This window comes from Notamacropus eugenii, chromosome 4, assembly GCF_028372415.1.
Source record: "Notamacropus eugenii isolate mMacEug1 chromosome 4, mMacEug1.pri_v2, whole genome shotgun sequence".
In the NCBI taxonomy this organism is placed as follows: domain Eukaryota; kingdom Metazoa; phylum Chordata; class Mammalia; order Diprotodontia; family Macropodidae; genus Notamacropus; species Notamacropus eugenii.
In genome coordinates this window covers 59,637,998-59,655,985 of record NC_092875.1, presented here as the reverse complement: position 1 = coordinate 59,655,985, position 17,988 = coordinate 59,637,998, and the positions used below count along the sequence as shown (strand labels likewise).

The 17,988-nt window shown below is 37.3% G+C and overlaps 1 protein-coding gene across 2 annotated transcripts in view; it reads left to right on the top strand.

The window, feature by feature from the left end:
- Nucleotides 1-17,988, top strand: part of CALR3 (calreticulin 3) — a 28,998-nt gene that overhangs the window by 10,003 nt on the left and 1,007 nt on the right. For both annotated transcript variants that reach the window (XM_072601259.1, XM_072601257.1), the window contains 4 exons: nt 8,112-8,321; nt 11,940-12,047; nt 12,351-12,494; nt 14,466-14,558. In XM_072601259.1, coding sequence (XP_072457360.1) covers nt 8,112-8,321; nt 11,940-12,047; nt 12,351-12,494; nt 14,466-14,558 — 555 coding nt within the window. The remainder of the gene's footprint in view (nt 1-8,111; nt 8,322-11,939; nt 12,048-12,350; nt 12,495-14,465; nt 14,559-17,988) is intronic.

Sequence of the window (17,988 nt, the reverse complement as noted above, 5' to 3'; positions counted from 1 at the left end):
GCCTCTCTGACTACTCTACCATCTCTTTTAATGAATCATCAGCCTTATCTCACCCTCTCACTGGGGGTCTCTATTCTGGGTCTTCTTCCTAACAAATGTTCATCCTTGAATACCTATTCTTTCTTTTAATATGTCCTGTGCTGAGGATGTCCTGTGTTAAGGATACCTCACAAGGCAATCCATATTTTTTTAAAGAGTTTTAATTGCAGGAAGTTCTTCCAGTTGTACCAGAATTTGGTCCCTGTTATCAGGTGGTCCTGCCAGGTTCTGCCTTTAGGAGCTGTATGTAACCAGTCTAATCTTTCTTCCATATTGTAGCCCTTCAGTAATGTAAGGATTATAATAACATGTTTCCTAAAACATTTTCTCCAGGCTAAATGTTTTTAATTTCTTCAAGCACTCCCTCATAAGACATAATTTTGGTCTTCTTGCCATTCTTGTCACTCTCCTCTGAACATTTTCCAGAGCATGCCCCACCCCCCCGCCAAGTATGGTTCCCCAGTCTGAATGCTTTAGCCTTAGTCTGACTAGCATATAGTTGTACTCTCATTTTCCTTTTCTGTACAGGATACTTCTGTCAATATTACCAAACATCTAATTAGCATCCAGGACAAGTTTGGCACCACTCTTTATGGATGTTGGGCTTTCGGTCAAACAAAAGCTAGACCTTTTTCACATTTGGTTGATTTTTCACAAGTAAATTACAGTAGTACCCTGTCTTTATCTCTCCTAAATTTCATCTTGTTACCACATTTGGCCTAGCATTCAAACAGATGAGATGTTTTTGTTTCCCAATTCCGTAGTCAGACATTTTGTGTGCCATCTACATCTTTATCCAAGTAATTGACTTAAAAAACAAGTCAAACAATACAGAGGTATTGGTGTTCTAATAGATCTCTTTTCAGGCTAGCGCTGACCTATTAATCAACATTCTTTCAATTTTGTTGTTTAACTGATTATGAATCAATATAACTATCAACAGTCATACTACTGATCATTTCCTGTGCCAGACTGCTGATCTGAGTGCTGCAAGATCAGTCTAACGCGTCTGTAGGCATTCAGACACAGCAAGGGTTCAGGGTAATGTCGTAGCACAGCTGTTGCTGCTGAAAACAGTTTAGGTAGAGGAGAAACTTCACCTCTCTTGGATGGTGGAAAAAACAGGTACCTGCCTGTAACTGTCAGAAAAAAAGTATGATGAAGATAATTGCTTTCTAACTAATACCTCTTTGGCACATTGAGGCTTTTTTTTTTAATACCTCTGGAATTGTGTGGACTGAGAATATTTTACAAGATCTGGTCCACTGAGGAGCCTGACTTTATAGGATCCGATGATTTGTCCCCAATTATGATTGTATTAGTCCTGACTCTCTTCTAGTTCAGGGTCTCCTTGTGGGATTCTGATGGTCTAAAAGCACTATTGGTATTTAGTTTTAGGCTGGTTTTCAGGCTAAGGAGTTTGTAATTTTGCTGGTTTTGTTTGTTATTTTTTATATTGTTTTTAGCAGGACAGTGAAGACTTTTGACAGATTGTGAAGGCTAAATTGGAGAGAAGAGAAACTAAAGATAGAGATGCCAAAAAGGAAGTTATTACATTAGTCTAGTATGGTGATGATGGAGGACCAAATTAGGCTTGGTACCAGTGTGAGTATAGAGATGGTAGCCTATGTGAGAGACAGTCTAGGTAGAATAGATATAGCCTGGAACCTGACTTGAATCTGACTTGAGGGAGAGCTAAATCAGTCAGTCAACAAACTTATTAATTAAGTGCTTATTATGTAGCACACATTGTGCTAAGATTTGGGGATACAAAGAAAGGCAAAAATATAACCCTATCCTGAGGGAACTAGCTTTCTAATAGGGGAGGCAACATGCAAACAATTCTATATAGACAAGTTAAAAACATTGTAAAAGACAGGTAATCTCAAAAGGCAGGCATTAGTAGTGAGAGGGACAAGAAAAAGACTTCTTGAAGAACATATTTTGAGCTGAGTTTAAAGGAAACCAGGAAATGGAGACGAGAAGAGAGAATTCCAGGCATGGGGGACAGCCCCACCCATCAAAACCACCCAGAGTTGTGAGATGGAGTATCTTATGCAGAGGAAATCAAGGAGATCAGTGTGAGTGGATTGTAGAGTATATGGAGGATATAAGATATTAGAAATTTGGAACAGTAGAAAGCCTCCAGTTTTAAAAGGCTTTGAAAGTTAAACAGAAGATTTTATATTTGTTCCTAAAGGTAACAGAGAGTCACTGGAATTTATTGAGTAGGGGAGTACCATGGTCAGACCTGCACTTAAGGAAGATCAGTTTAGCAGCTGAGTGAAGGTTAGACTGGAGAACAATCTGACTATGCAGAAAGACCAACTAGAAGACTGTTGCAGTGGTCTAGGCATAAGCTGATGATGGTCTGAACCAGAGTGGCATCTATGTAGAGCAGGAAGAGGGAAGGGGAGCTGAGTGTGAGAGGCAACTCTGAAGTTATGAGGCTGGCCCAAGGAGAAGAATGGCTGTACATTCCACAGGAAGTCTGAAAGAGGGGTAGGTTATAGAAGGGTATAGCTGATAAATTTCAGGACTTGGAGTCAGAAAGACCTGGATTTTAGCAATACACCTACTGCCTCCCTGGACAAGTATCTAACCTTTCCAGGGATGTTTCCTCAGCTATAAAATAAGAGTAGTATTTACCTCACAGGGTAGTTGTAAGCACAAAATGAGATTGTACAAACCTTAAAGTGATACATGATAACTGTGGGCTATTAGAATGAATTCTATTTTAGACATGGTGAGATTGAGATATCATTGGTACTGACAGGTGATACACAATGTACGGTGGGCAGAGATCCAGGACTGGAGAGACTGTTTAGTGTGTATATGTGGTATATATACGGTAGTCATTTGCATACATATACATATACAGTAATCATTTGCAACGACATAATATTTGAACCAATGAAATCAGATTAGATCACCAAGGAGTGAGAAAAGAGAGATCCTAGAACTGAGGCTTATGGGATACCCAAAGCTGGGTAGTAGGAGGCAAACTGAAAAGTAGCAGCCAGAAGGCCAGGAGAGCCACAGTAAATCAATGTCCCATATGCAAAGAGAGGAACGAGCAAATAAATGTTCATTGAACACCCCAGTTGTCAATACTTGCCTCCTCTCACATTGAATCTATCCTTTACTTTTTCTTGTTTTGTTGTCTGCTCTTACCATTGCTGACAGACAGCACTGACCTTTTCAACACTGTTCTTTGTGGTGTGTGCTACTCCTTCATATTCTTGTTGGGGACATGTGTCCCTATATCCATTTATTTTTCTATACAAGGGGTTCCAAAAGTTTGAGTGCAACTTCAAGCTATTAAAGCTTAAAACATTTGGGACCCTGTTATATTCCCTTTAAAAATCTGAGCTCATCAGAAAGAAATCCTTGGAGAAGCAGCAAAGTGGTGTGGGCAGAGTGATCAGCTCATCTAAGCTCAGCCATGAGGGGTAAGTCACTTAAATCTTCAAGCTTCATTTTTCTCATTTATCAAAAGAGGATAATACTTGTTCCTCACTCACGGAGTTGTTATGAGGATCAAATGAGATAAAGTATCGAGTGTCTTGCAAACCTTAAAGACTTCTATAAATATTAGCTATTGCTACAGTGGTATCATATGCTCAAATGTATCTGTGGTCTTACTGATGTGGAAATTCCTTCAGTGGTCCAGATCACAGCACTACCCCTCATCTGCTGTGCACTCTCACCACAGGAGGCCACTCCTGTCACCGAAAGTATACCAGTGCAGCACAAGCATGTCCACTGGGGAGCCCAAGCTATCACTATGTAACCAGCCATTTTCTTTTTGGATCATACATTTCTTCTATGACATACTTTCTTTTAATGTTGCTGTTTAGTTCCATATTTATTTTGTGTTACAACCTACTTACATGTATCCTGTGTCCTTTTTTCTCTGAGTGATAATTTTTAACTCTTGGGAACTTGTAGTGTTCTACTTAGAACCATATAACTATACCACTGGGCTATTCATGTTTTTTAAATAAGCCTTTATTTCAAGCAGAAGTATGGAGGCTTTAAAGAAGTTTTAACTTTTCCCAAAGTTAATCCATCCCACTTGCCTTTATTTAATTCTAAGCTCAAATCACCACTCATTTGTGCCATCCATCCACCATAAAGAAATATATGTATATGTAACGTATCTATATCTAACTGTTTGACAAGGTCTGTAAGTTGTTCACACAACTGTGACTAATAGATATTTTTCATCCATTTGGTTTTTCCTCTCTGGATGGTTAGGCCAAATTCTATGTAGATCTCCAAGAAGCTCTGTAATGTTCAGAGGCTTGATATCAGCATGATGTCATGTGCAAACAGGAGCACATAGGACACCTTACCATCCACAAAGAATCCCTTTGCAACATGTACTCTGTACTGAACATCTCCTTGCCAGTGGTAAACATCTTTGGTAAATAGAAACCTTTTAATTTTATTCTTTACCTGATATTAACAATCAGAAGGTCACCAAGGGAGAATGAAGAGAGAAGGGCCCAGGAGAGAAACTTGAGCCTTGTGCACATCCACAGTTAGAGGTTAGGATGTGGATGAATATCCAGCAAAAGAGACCAAGAAGCAAGAGAAGACAGGTAAAAAGAGAATCAAGAGAAGCAGTATCCTAACAACCCAGAGAGGACAGAGTACCTAGGAGGAAAGGGTAGTTAGCAGTATCAACAGCTGCATAGTAATCAAGAAGGAAGAGGGCTGAGGAGAGGCTTTGGGATTTGGCACTTGAAGACTCGGTAATTTTGGAAAGAGCAATTTCAATTTAGTGGTGACGTTGAAAGCCAGATCACAGAAGTCAGTATGTGACCTGCTCTGGGACATTCCTTGTGAAAGCCTGCTTATTCCCTCCTAATATCCTTATTGAGGATGTCTTCCATATGTATATAGATCAGAGATTCTTACTCATTTTTGTGTCACGGACCCCTTTGGCAATCTGGTGAAGCCTATGCACTCAGAATAGTGTTTGTTGTCTATATTAATAATTGGAGGACATACTAAATTTCAGTTGTAGGTTAATGAAAATAAAGATGTGATTTTTTTTCCCATCCATATTCACAACCCCCATGAAATCTATCCATGGACTTCACCCAGTTTAAGAGCTTCTGGTGTGGATTAATCTCATATAAACTTTATGTAGGTGGGAAGACAGTATGGAAAGCTTATTAGCTTTAGAATCAGGAGGCCTGGGTTCAAATGTTGACTCTAACGTTTATCTTTGGGACTTCGGGCAAATCACTTAACCTTCCTGCATCTCACTTTCCAGGAAAATGCAGGTAGTCATCCGTGGTTGTCGGTTACATTTAGTTGCTATAGCTGAGAAGATCCCATAGTTTGCTCCCCACCATGATTATCAGCTGGTATCAAACACCCCCCCCCCCACATGTGTCAAAGTCTGACACATTCTCCCACCAGTATGTAGAGTCCATAGAAAAGTTGGGTGACTGGATCATAGAAGATGGTGATACTTTTGGAACTCTGATAAAAGGCTGGTAAAAATAATACCCAACAGGGCTAAAGTTTCCTAGCAAGAGGATACTTTGTGTCTTCAGGGAAGCAAATGCTACTAGAAACTGACATATTTATATGAGGCTTTTCAGTTTGCAGAGCTTTCTAGTAACATTTCTCATTTGACCTTCGCAACAATACTATGATTAGCATATCATATTAGGGTTGTTATTCCCATTTTACAGTTGAGAAAACCGAAGTTTGATGAAGCTGTGATTTGCCCAAGGCCACACAGCTAATAAGTGTCCAAAGTTGGATTTGAGCCATATCTCTCCTGACTTCCAAGTTGGGCTCCTTACACTGGGCCATATTGCCTCTTTATTGTACTGAAGGTTAAACATGATGATGGAACCCATTTTTAAAAGTGTTGTTCATCCAAGCTTATGCTCTACAAATATCTGATAAATATAGCTAGTATTTATATATTACTTCAAGGTTTGCAAAGCACTTGCAAATATTCTCTCATTTGATCTCGTAACAACCTTAGGAGGTAGGTGCTATTATTATCCCCATTTCACAGATGAGGAAATTGAGGCATACAGAGGTTAACAATATTCCTTGTCCAGGATCAGATAGCTATTAAGTGTCTAAAGCCAGAATTGAATTCAGGTCTTTCTGATTCCAGAAACTTTTGAAGGCTTTGGAATAATGATATTTTCCAATTGCTGATGTTTTATAGGTGTCTGTACCATTTATATACATGAGAATGACCTTGTCTTCATTCTTCTTAAAACTTATAGAAGTTGATTTTCAAATTTTCAAAATTCTTCAGAAGAGTCAGGTCTCATCAGTATTGTAAATCTGTTCAGAAGGTAGGACTCAGAGATGAATATGCTATTTAAAAGGTTGGTGTTTGTGCACCACAGCCTTCAAGTGCTGTTTCTCACTTTGAAACACCAAAACCATTTGTTAAGAAATGAACATAATAGCATATGCTCATAAAAACCTTTGGCCTTTTAAATTTTCATTAGGCCAGTGGTGATATCTTGTTTGTTTTTTCACTAGAAAAAATATGGAATCTGTATTATGAGATGACTTAAAGTACTCTTCTACTATTTACAAAAAACTTGTACACTTTATGATATTGTACCACTAAGCTTCTGAATTATGCCATCAGTGTACCTTCATCATGGTACATCATCATTTGAATCTGCCCTTTAAAGATGTTGAAGTAAATAGGACTTGGCTTACGATTCTCTAAATGTTACCTCCTCATCCCTTACATATATGTATATATATATATATATATATATACACACACACACACATATATCCTGTGCCCAGTGTGCTGTTTGTGTGAATTGTGATCCCTGTAGAAATTAGTGAGAAGTAAACAACTCTGCCATCCAAGGTTATGATAATGTTCCAAGTTCTGGATCTCTCTTCTGCTCTGACTTCTGCTTGGTACCTCTAGTGCCTCTTCTAACTGCCACTGTTGCTTATTGGACATGCCTAGTCCCTTGGCTTACTAACTTCCGCTAGACTCCTTTATTCTAGCCAGCAGATTGGACAATTACAGTTGGTTACTTTGGGACCTTTGCTTCTCCGTTGTTTTCCTTGCTGGTTGCACAGAAGCTGTTATTTCCTCACCAGGGTCATTTTTTAAAAAAATCTCTGGGTTGAACAGTGTTGTAGAAGATTGAAGTTACTGAAGTCTAAAGTCATAATAATTGAAGTATTTACTGTATGACTTTGAACTTGTTATGAAGTAGTGAGAACTTCTCTAGACTTTTTCAACAATGAACTGAATAAAAAAGCTATTTATTTTTATCTGCATGATGCAGTATAGTGGAGGAAAAAAAACCCAGAGATTTTTGAGGCATAAGGCTTAGGCTTTTCTTCTGACTCTGCCACTAATTAGATCTATAACCCTGAGCAAGTTATATCATTATTCCAGACCTCAAGTTGCTTATTTATAAAAAGATAGGGTTGGTCTAAATGATCTTCTGTTTCTTCAAACTCTTACAATCCAGAGCTATATAATTTGGCAGTTTTGCTGTTTTTTAAACTTATGACATGTTATTTTAATTGCACAGTGTTAATGCTTTGAGAATTCAATTCAATGAACCTGTATAATGTTTTGTGCCCTGAATTTTTCCAACAGTAAGATGATCTCACTTGAGTTATAACTATGTGATTTTTAATGAAGAAAAACATCATATTTAAAAGTAGATATCTTAGTTGCTTTCTAAATATAACAATAACTTAAGAAGTACAGGTATCCTTAACAGTTAACACAGCATTACAGAAAACCTGTGTTCATTTTGTAAATGGAAATCATTATAAATGTATTGAATGGGAGTTTGCTATTTAAAGGAAGCCTATCTACACAATTAAAGAACCTACTATAAAGTAAATAATTACCCATTATCTTTTATGTAAATTTGGATATTCTTAGTAGGTTCTTATAGCTAAGTCACCTTATAGTCCTAAAATTAATCTTAAAATTCTTACCAGTGAAGGAATTTTTAAGTACATATTTTGGCAGGAAGAAGAGCCTGAATAAGTGTTTTATTGTCTTTTTTTCTCTCTAAAATTTTCAGGTTGATGGCTTTACACATTTATATACTCTGACATTAAGACCAGATCTGACTTATGAAGTGAAAATTGATACTGACATAATTGAATCAGGCAATATAGAAGAGGATTGGAATTTAGGAGAACTTAGAAAAATGGAGAAATCTTCATTGAAGATGCCTAAAAATTGGGACAAATTGGCCCAGGATGATAAGCCTAGTGATGTTCCATCTCAGGTTTTATTTTTCTCTCAACAGTTGTAGAATTTATGAAAATGTGAAATATAGTTTACAAATAACTGGTTAACACATCAGAACTCAGTTGAAAATGACAAATTTTCTTTTCAAAAGTATCTAGCACTTCTTGGAGAATTCACTGTACTGTGGAAAAGATTTATAACATTTAAAATTTAGGTATTGGTTGTCTTTTTTTTCCTTATTGCAAATGTAGTACATTTTTTACATCTCTGACATATAAAAATGTGATTTATTTGGTGTTGTTTTTTTTTTAACTTTGAATGTGAAGTATTTTTTGAGCTCTAATTGTTCTACATCTACTAAAGCCTTCCTTCAGTGCCTTGTCATGGAATCAAAGTGATCCCAAGTTTTTAAAGGCTTTTTTTAAAAGAGTGAAATCTCTTATGGGTTCTGTTGAGCTGAAAAGACTTTGAATACAGGCCTGAACATATATATGACAATCAATATAGTCAAGGTTGGAGAGGCTCATTGCCAGAATGCTAGCTGCCACACATTGGATTTTTTTTTTTTTGTCCATACCAGTTTATGAACTACCTACTAACATGTGGAGGCATTGCAAACTGCATTGGTAGAAGTAAGCATTAATGAAACTGAATTTTTTAGAAATATTGGAATATATTATGTACTAAACAAGAATCAAGCTAAACAAAACAGTTATATGCTATGAGCTAGTCAATAATAGCCTTTCTGAACAAGAAAGCTGATTTGGACTGCCATATATAGGCAAACTTCACAAGGTTGATATATCTGTTTTTATTTATTTTAATTTTTTTATTGGATTTTGACCATGAGTTACCAGAGGCTATATTTACACACACACACACACACACACACACACACACCACATGGTGGCCAGCTTTCTGATAATAACCATCTTCTCACTGTCTTCAAATGACAGTCACAAGTCATCATAGGAAGGTTTTGCAGATTTAATAAGCTCTGCCAGAATTTGTATTTTGTTGGCATTTAAGAACACAAAATATTCAGTTCTATAAGCATTTATGCAATGCCGACAGTGTGCAAGGTGCTAGAGATATTGAGATAAAGACAAAGCTGTCCCTATGCCAAAGAAGTTTACATTCCACTGGGGGAAGGGAGGAGAGAAGAAGGATACCTACACAGATAAATACATCAAAAATATATACAAAAATAAAGTCAAATTTTAGGGTGAGGGCGGAGGGAGCAATAGTAACCCGGAGAAGTAGGAAAGGAAGGTTTGGTACTTAAGTTGAACCCTGAACACAATTAGAGATTCTAAGAGGTAGGGAGCTGCCTATACAAGAGCACAGAGATGGATTAAAAGTTGGTTGCTGTTGTCAAGATATGTGTATATATATTCATTTCATGTAATAGATAAAATGCAATATAATAACTTAACAAAACAACAAAAGCATTCAGTTTTCTCATCATTGTTATTCTCACAATTATTTTTATATAGTCCTAGTCAGTATGTATAAAGGATTGTTCTAACTTGGCTTCCTTCATTCTTCATTTCTTCAAAGCAATTCAACAAACATTTATTAAAAACATATATATATATGCCGAGCATTGTTCTAGGCCTTGGAAATACAAAGCAAAAATGAAACTGTGTTTCCCTTCCTGCAGGGAGCTTACATTCTATTGGGAGGACCCAACAGGAACATATATAAATAAATTCAAAATATATAGAGAGTAAATTCAGAATAAATATAGGGAGAGGGAGGACACAAACAACTTGGTGGAGTGGGGGAGGGGGGTGAGCATGGAGATCAGGAAAGGCTTCATGTAGGACATAGCACATGAGCCATGCCTTAAAGGAGAGCTAGGATTTCCAAGAAGTGAAGGTAAAGATAGAGAGTGTTCCAGGTGCAATGGATAGCTTGAACAAAGTCACAGGAGATGGGGAAAGACAGGTTAGTTTGGGTGGCAAGTATAATGGGTGAACACGAGTAATGTGAAATTTGTCTAGACAGACAGGTTGGCACCATATTGTGAAAGACTATAAATACCAGGTTGAGGAATTGTATTTTATTCTGTGACCTATAGAAATCCACAGAAACTTAAGCAAGGGAGTGACATGGTCAGACTAGTGCTTTAGAAATATCACTTTGGCAACCATATGAAAGATGGATTGGAAAGAGGAGAAACTTGAGGTGAAGAAACCAATTAGGGAAATCATCTCCATAACACAATGAAGTACAGAATATAAAAAGGCATCAGAAACCATGTTCCTTTCACAAGTGTATGTATAGATAAGTATATGTATGTATATGTATACATATATACATGTATATTTAGTTTATCTAGTATGCATGTATGTACATGTACACACACACACACATACTAGCTAAACTTTCTCCACATTCTTAGTTCTGAGAGAGTTCCCCATTTTTTTGTGGCCTTTGTGGCCCTTGAGTACAGGCGCAGGGGTCTTGCCACCATTGCTCCCAGCTTGCATTTCCTTGAACCACTGGCAGACTTAATTACTTAAAGCAGTGGGGGTGGAGGAGTGATTAATGTTTCAGCCCGGTCAATTGCATTGCTCCTAATTCAAACAGCCAGAGGGGTTCTTATTTTGTAAAGGGATAACAAGGTGTTAACATCTTGTGAATAGATCCAAATCTCATCATCCAGGAGTACCTCAGCTAAGCTTGGGAGAGGGATGGAACCAAGCCTCTCTCCATTACACTATATGCATACATATATAGGACATGTAAGCAGGGATCACTTCACTTTTGTCTATATTCCCAACACCAAGCACAGTTTCTGGCACATGGCAGGCATTCAGTAAATGCTTGGAGCTTGCTCAATGGGTCATTAAATACTTTAAAGTATTTGCTAATATGATTAGAGAAAAAGACACATACATGCATACCCGTGTATCTAACCAGGACTTCTTAGCAGGTAAGGGAATCCAAACTGCTTGAGTGAGCAAATAATTCAATAAGCATTTATTTAAGTGTTTGCTATGGACAAGGCACCGTGTTAGGTGCTGGAGATACAAAGTCAGAAGTTAAGCAGTGCCTTGCCTTCAAGTAACTTAACAATATGCTGAGTGGATATAACAGCTACACAGGTAAGTAATTTAAGGCAGGAGAGAACACTAACAGCAGCTGGGGGCTATTCACAGAGGAGGAGACATCTGAAGCTAGTCTTGAAAACAAATAAAGATTCTGAGAGGTGGAGATGAGGAGGGAAGAAATGCCTTGCAAGCATGGTGGGGTGGCCTTTATGAATGCACAGAGGCAAAGGATGAAAAGTTTAAGACAAGGAATAGCTCTCAGTCCAGTTTGACTGAGACGTAATATGTAAAGAAGAGTAATGTATGATAAAGTTGGAAAGGTAGGTTGGAACCAGACCTTGGAGAGTCTTAAGCACCAACTCAAGGAATTAATAGTTTATCCTCCAAGCAGTAGGGAACCACGCCCAGTTTTGTATACAGAACAGAGACATGGTTAGACCTGTGCCCTAGGAAGATTGTTTTAGCAGCTAGAGAGGGAAAAAGATTGGGAGCAGGGAGAATCTGATAGGAATGGAATCTTGACTCTTCTCCCCTGAGGAGATTACATGAGAATCCCTAGTGGAATATAAATGTATCCTAATGTTTCTCTTTCATAGGGCTGGGATAAACACTTTTTGGATGCCAGTGCCAACAAGCCTAGTGACTGGAATAGTGAATTGGATGGAGAATGGCAGCCATCATTGATCCAGAAACCTAAATATAAAGTATCTACCATTTTCTTTGAGAATTACATTGTACCATGATGGGGCTTTAACCATGAGGGGGTTGGCAAGAACATGTTGGTGTAGTAGGAAGAACATTAGATTTGGAATCAGAAGACCTTGGATAAAATTCTAGATTTTTTTTCAACTATAATCACTATGTACCTTGGACAATTCACCCCTGTGAACCTCTGTCATTATCTCTAAAATGAGGAATTAGATGTGATGATATCTAAAGTCCCCTCTAGCTCCAAGTCCTATAATCATAAGGTCTTATTTTGACTGCTTTTTTGTGGTTTCTTGTAGAATGGATTGAAATCAGAGAATATGGATAATTCAGATTATAAAGATGTTTGGCTTCATCAGAAGATTGAAAACCCAGGATACTTGCAAGATTTTGAACTCTCCGAATATGAGAATATTGGTGTTATTGGACTGGAACTTTGGCAGGTCGCTTGAGTTTAATTCACTTTAACGAGAAACTAAGAGGTTTGATACTCCTCTCCTGATTTGAAATCAGGCTAGTTATATTTGGTAGATTTATTAAAGTAATAATAGCATTGGATAAGAATGCTGATAGTAAATATTTAGGGAGATCTGATATAATGTCACGGTGTAAGTTTAAATAACTGTTTTTATTTTATTACCTTGAGGAGGCTTCAACTTTTATTGTCTTTAGCTAAATTAACTGAATATTACATAGATAAATGCAACTTTTCAAAGATAAAGTTATGTGTGTTTTGGTATTAAAGAGTCCTTTTCATCCTGTGTACACTATAATGTTGTTCTAACACTACTCACTATTGAAATACATGGAATAAAGGAAGTCTTTCTTGAATTCTTTCCAAGAGAATTTGATTATTAAATCACACAAAGGACTTTATTGTCCTATTGGCCTGGACCTGAAGGGCTGTGTCAATATTAGTTCTTAGTGGACTATAATTTATATCTACATAGAAAAGATAAAGTAAAACATTTCCCACACAGAATAAAATTTGCTTTTAGATGCTAATTATTTGTAAGGAGTTTTGGTCAAGGCATTATCTCAAAGGAAAAAGAATACATTCTCTGTAGATGAATGGATAGTGTCATGAAAACAATGAACATGAGGTTGGACAGACTTTGGGAAATAGTGGAGTAGAGAAGTTTCTGGCATGTTATATATGGTCCATGGGATCATGAAGGATTAGATATAACTGAACAACAACTTTCACATAATCTGAATAATTCACACAGCATTCAATACATCCTGTTTTAAGTGAGCTTCCATGAACCAAACTCTTATGTGATTATAATGACCAAGCTAGAAAAGTTGAATCCAAGAAAAATTGAAAAGTACAGCTCCTTCCTTCATTGCACAGGTGGGGGACTAGGGATTGTAGAATGTTACATAATACTGTCATATGCAGTCTACATGTTGGTTAGTTTTGCTGAACTGTGTTTTTCTTTCTTATTCAATTGCTTTTTTTCTTCCTTTTATAATCTTTATTATAAGGGATGGTTCACTGGGTAAGAGGAGGAGATATTCAAAACAAATGCTATATAAAAACAAAAGGTATCAACAAAAAAAATTTTTTAAAAAGTGAGCTTCTGTGGCATACATATATGTGTATAATGTATACATGTAGCATACACATACTACATGTACGTATTACATAGATATAGAGATAGATGCAAAAGTGTGGCTATGAAATGACCATTACATGTATAGACACTTTACTTCTGATCTGGTTGTTACACAGATTAAGGAGTTTATATTTTTTGCAAGAAGCAGGATACATAGAACTCTAATAGAAGACTTTTCATACACAGAAGTCAGGGTGATTTCTTTTCTTCTTCATTTTAGCACAATTATGTTTTGAAAAAGGTATAAAGTAATAGAACTGTTTGGATTTTGAGGCTAAGGTCATGGTCACTAAAATGATGTTGGGGAAAACAGAGTAGGAATTTTGAGGTAAAGTCTTATATGCTTAAAAATCTAGCATTCCATTTTCCAAATCGAAGAATCTAAGAATTTATCTCCCTTTATCAACACAAATCACAACTCCTCTATACCTTTCCTTTATGTACATAAATGTCAGAAACATTCCTCTGGTTCTTGCTAGCTTTGAAAATTGGGGTTAGTCACTTAACCTCTGGGACTCAGTTTCCTATTTTAAAGCACAAGGGCTTGCCCCACTTGTCATAAACTTATTAGAGTGTGGTAGGATGGGCAGGTGGGGATTGGCTGCAATCTGCATCATTCCAGGCAATATCCAATTCATTACAGTACAAATACATTTGAGAGTTTGAATAAGAAGAAAAGGAAAATAAGTTATGTGATGTCCAAGGACCTTTCCAGCTGTAAACCCTAATAATCTTATGAAGTGTTTTTTTAAGCATTACATAACAAAGATTAATTGGTTTACCTTTCACAAATAGGTAAGATCTGGAACCATCTTTGATAATTTTTTGATCACTGATGATGAGAATTATGCTGCAGAATTTGGATTGAAAACCTGGGGAAGGACAAAGGTAAATAAAATTCATATTTCTTTAAAAACACAGCAGAGAGTAGATGCTGTAGGAATTTATAGAAGGGAGGAAAGGGTCATGTACTTGGAATGGACAGGAAAAATTCACATTTATTATATGTCTTTCATGTGCATATTTCCTGTTCTACTTAAATTTCTTTTGAATTTATAATTGTCATGTAATGTGAGAGTATCTGGCTAAAATCTAATAAAACTAAATTGATTAGGAATAAATACAAAGTCTTAAGTGGGTTAAAAAAAGAAATTTCAGAAGTACAAGATAAAGGTAGCATGACTAGACAGCAGTTTGTCTGAAAAAGAACTGAGATTTATAAGCAACTAAAAACACAATGTGAATATGATTTGGCAAACAAAAGGTTAATGTAATCTTGGGCTATATTAAGAAAGGTGTAAATTCCAGGAAGAAGGAAGTGACATTTTACTCTACTCTATGGGCATTACTGCTAAGGAAGGATGTTGATAAGCTGGAGAGCATCTCAGTGTCTCCATTGCTCAATGAACTCCAGTGCCTGGTATTTCACTGAAAAAATGGAGGCTATTCTAGAGCTTTCTTTCCTTCTACTTCATCTCACATCCCTCAGATGCCTTCTGCCCCACTCTTCTTTCACTCTTGTCTCACATGAGATGGCCCTTCGCCTTGCCAAGACAAACCCTTCTACATGCACAAATGATCTCATTCCATCCTATCTTTTCTAGCAGATTGCCTGCTCACTCAGCCCTGTTCTCTCACTAATCTTCAATCCCTTCCTATCTATCATCTGCCTCCCTGCTGTCTACAATCATGTTCATGTCTCTTATGACTTTAAAAAAACCCTCAGCTGATCCATCCATCTTCACTAGCTGTAGTCCTAAAGCTCTCTCCTCCCTTTTGTGACTAAACTCCATAAGAAGGTTGTCTCTGAAATAGGGGCCTTCAACTCATTTCCTTTCACCCTCTTTTTAACTCTGCCATCTGGCTTCTGACCTCATTGTTCAACTGAAACTGCTTTCTCCCAAATTAATGGTGATCTTAATTGTCCAATAAAATGGCTTTATCTCAATCTTCATCCTCGTTGACCTCTCTGGGGACTTGGTCTTGTCAATCACCTTCTTCTCCTTCTCTCTAGTGTTTTGGACACTGCTTTCTTCTGTTTTCCTATCTATCTGGGCTCCTTCTCTGTCTCCTTTGCATGATCTTCATCCAGGTCATGCCCACTAACAGTGGGAAAGGGTGTCCCACAGGGCTATCCTGGGCGCTCTTCTCTCATTCATCTCTACTATTTCACCTGGTGACCGTATTAGTTCACAGAATTTCATTTATCATCTTTCTGCTGATGATTCTTTAATCTGTTTGTCCAGCCCAAATCTCTCTCACAATCTCCAATCCGGCATCTTCAACTACCTACTAGATATCTTGGACTGAATATTCCATAGACATCTTAATCAACATGTCTGAAAATGAACTCATCATCTTTCCTTGAAACCAAGGGTGGGGAATCTGCTGCCTCAAGGTCACATGTGACCCTCTAGGTCCTCAAGTGCAGCCCTTTGACTGAATCCAAACTTCACAGAACAAATCCCCTTAATAATGCCCAGTCCAAGTCCACCTTCTACATGAAGCCTTTCTTAATCCACAAAAGCCAAGGGGATTGTTTTAAAAAGCGGAATTCAGAAGAGAGTAGCAAGGACAATCTTAGAACAGTACATAAGGGGCAGAGACTGCTTCCTAATCAATCCCCCATGGCTTCAGAGAGAATGGAGGAAAGAAAACCAGCCAAATAGCAAGCATTTATAAGCTCCTTCTGCATTTCAGGTACTATGCTAGATGCTGGGGAGATAAGTATGATAAATGAAATAATCCTTACTTGAAATGAGCTTACATTTTAATGGAAAAGACCATAAGTACATGAAATATATAAATGTAAAGTTAATAAATGTAAATACATATGAAGTTACTTGGGCAGGAGGGTACTAGCAGTTGGGAGGAAGCAGGAAAGGCTTCAGGAAGAAGATACCATCTGAACTGCAATGTAACAGAAAAAAATGATACTATCCTCAGTGAAGCAAAGGTAGGGAAGAAGGACATTAGGCACAGGGATGGAAGACAGTGCTGTGAGCAAAAAGGAGAAGAGATTCGTTTGATTGGATTGAAGAGTGTAGGGGGTAAAGTAACGGGCAAAGAATGGAGTGGACAGATAGGTTGGCACCAGGTTACATTGTGCTTTAAAAAGTTAAACAGAGGAGTAGAGGTTATAGAAAGCCATTGGAGCTGGTTGAGGAGGGGAGTCACTTGGTCAGATCTGTATTTAAGCAAAATGGACTTGAATGGGGAGAAATGAGCAGGAAGAACATTTAAAAGGCTATTGAAATAGTCTGTAAATAAGAGGTCATGAGGGCTTTGGATGAGAGGAGATATTAAGTAGAGATGGCAGGATTTGGCAAACTATTTGGATTTGTGGAGTGAGGAGAATGATGAGTCCAGAACAATGCAAAGATTTAGAACCTGAGACATTGGAAGGATAGTACTGCCTTTGATGGAAATAAGGAAGTTCAGAAAAGGGAAGGGTTTGGGGAAAAACATAAGCAGTTCAGTTTTACACACATGTGAGTTTAAGATATCTCAGACATCCGGTCTGAACCAGTGATATGGGATTAAGGCTCAAAGGAAAGACTAGGGCTGGATATATTGATCTGGGAGTAAAGAAATAAGAGGTGAACCCATGAAAGCTGATGAGGCAAGAGACAGAGACAAATGGAAAGAAAGAAAAAAAAAGGCCACACTAGTTCTCATGACCTGTGTGACACTAAGACCACATTATGTCAAGTTAATTAAAATGCTAGGATAGACAAAAGCTAATGGACATTTTTCCAATGTACATAGTGTTTAGAACCCTTTACACATTTTGAAATTCTCACTAACAATTTCATATGCCATAGCAATCCTTTCCAGACTCCAAATTTTTACTAATATAAGCAAGGCTCATTTCTACTTTAGTGCTTTTCCTCATTTATGTTTCCTTTCCTGTCTCCTTCCATTCTCCTCCCGTCTCTCATATGCACCTAGAACTTTCTTCTCTGTCCTTCAGATTTATTCAAATCCTACCCTTCCTTTGAAGTTCCAGTTCAAATTCTACCTCAACCATACTAGTCAACATTAATTTCTTCCTGCTTTGAGTTAGTATAACCATACAATTTAGCAGCCAATTATAGATTAGCTTTATTTTTTCTAATTATTTCTGGTATATAAATCAGGTTGGTTTTTTTTACCTCAGCTATAAATGAGTTCCTTTCCCTCAACAAAGTGTCTAGGTGACTTAGTAAATGCTTGATTATTAATTTATTTATTAATTGTCAACCTAGAATAAGTGACTCTGATGACAAGGTGACTGGGGGTTGCTCAACCTGAAAAAGCAAAGATGTGTGTATGTATG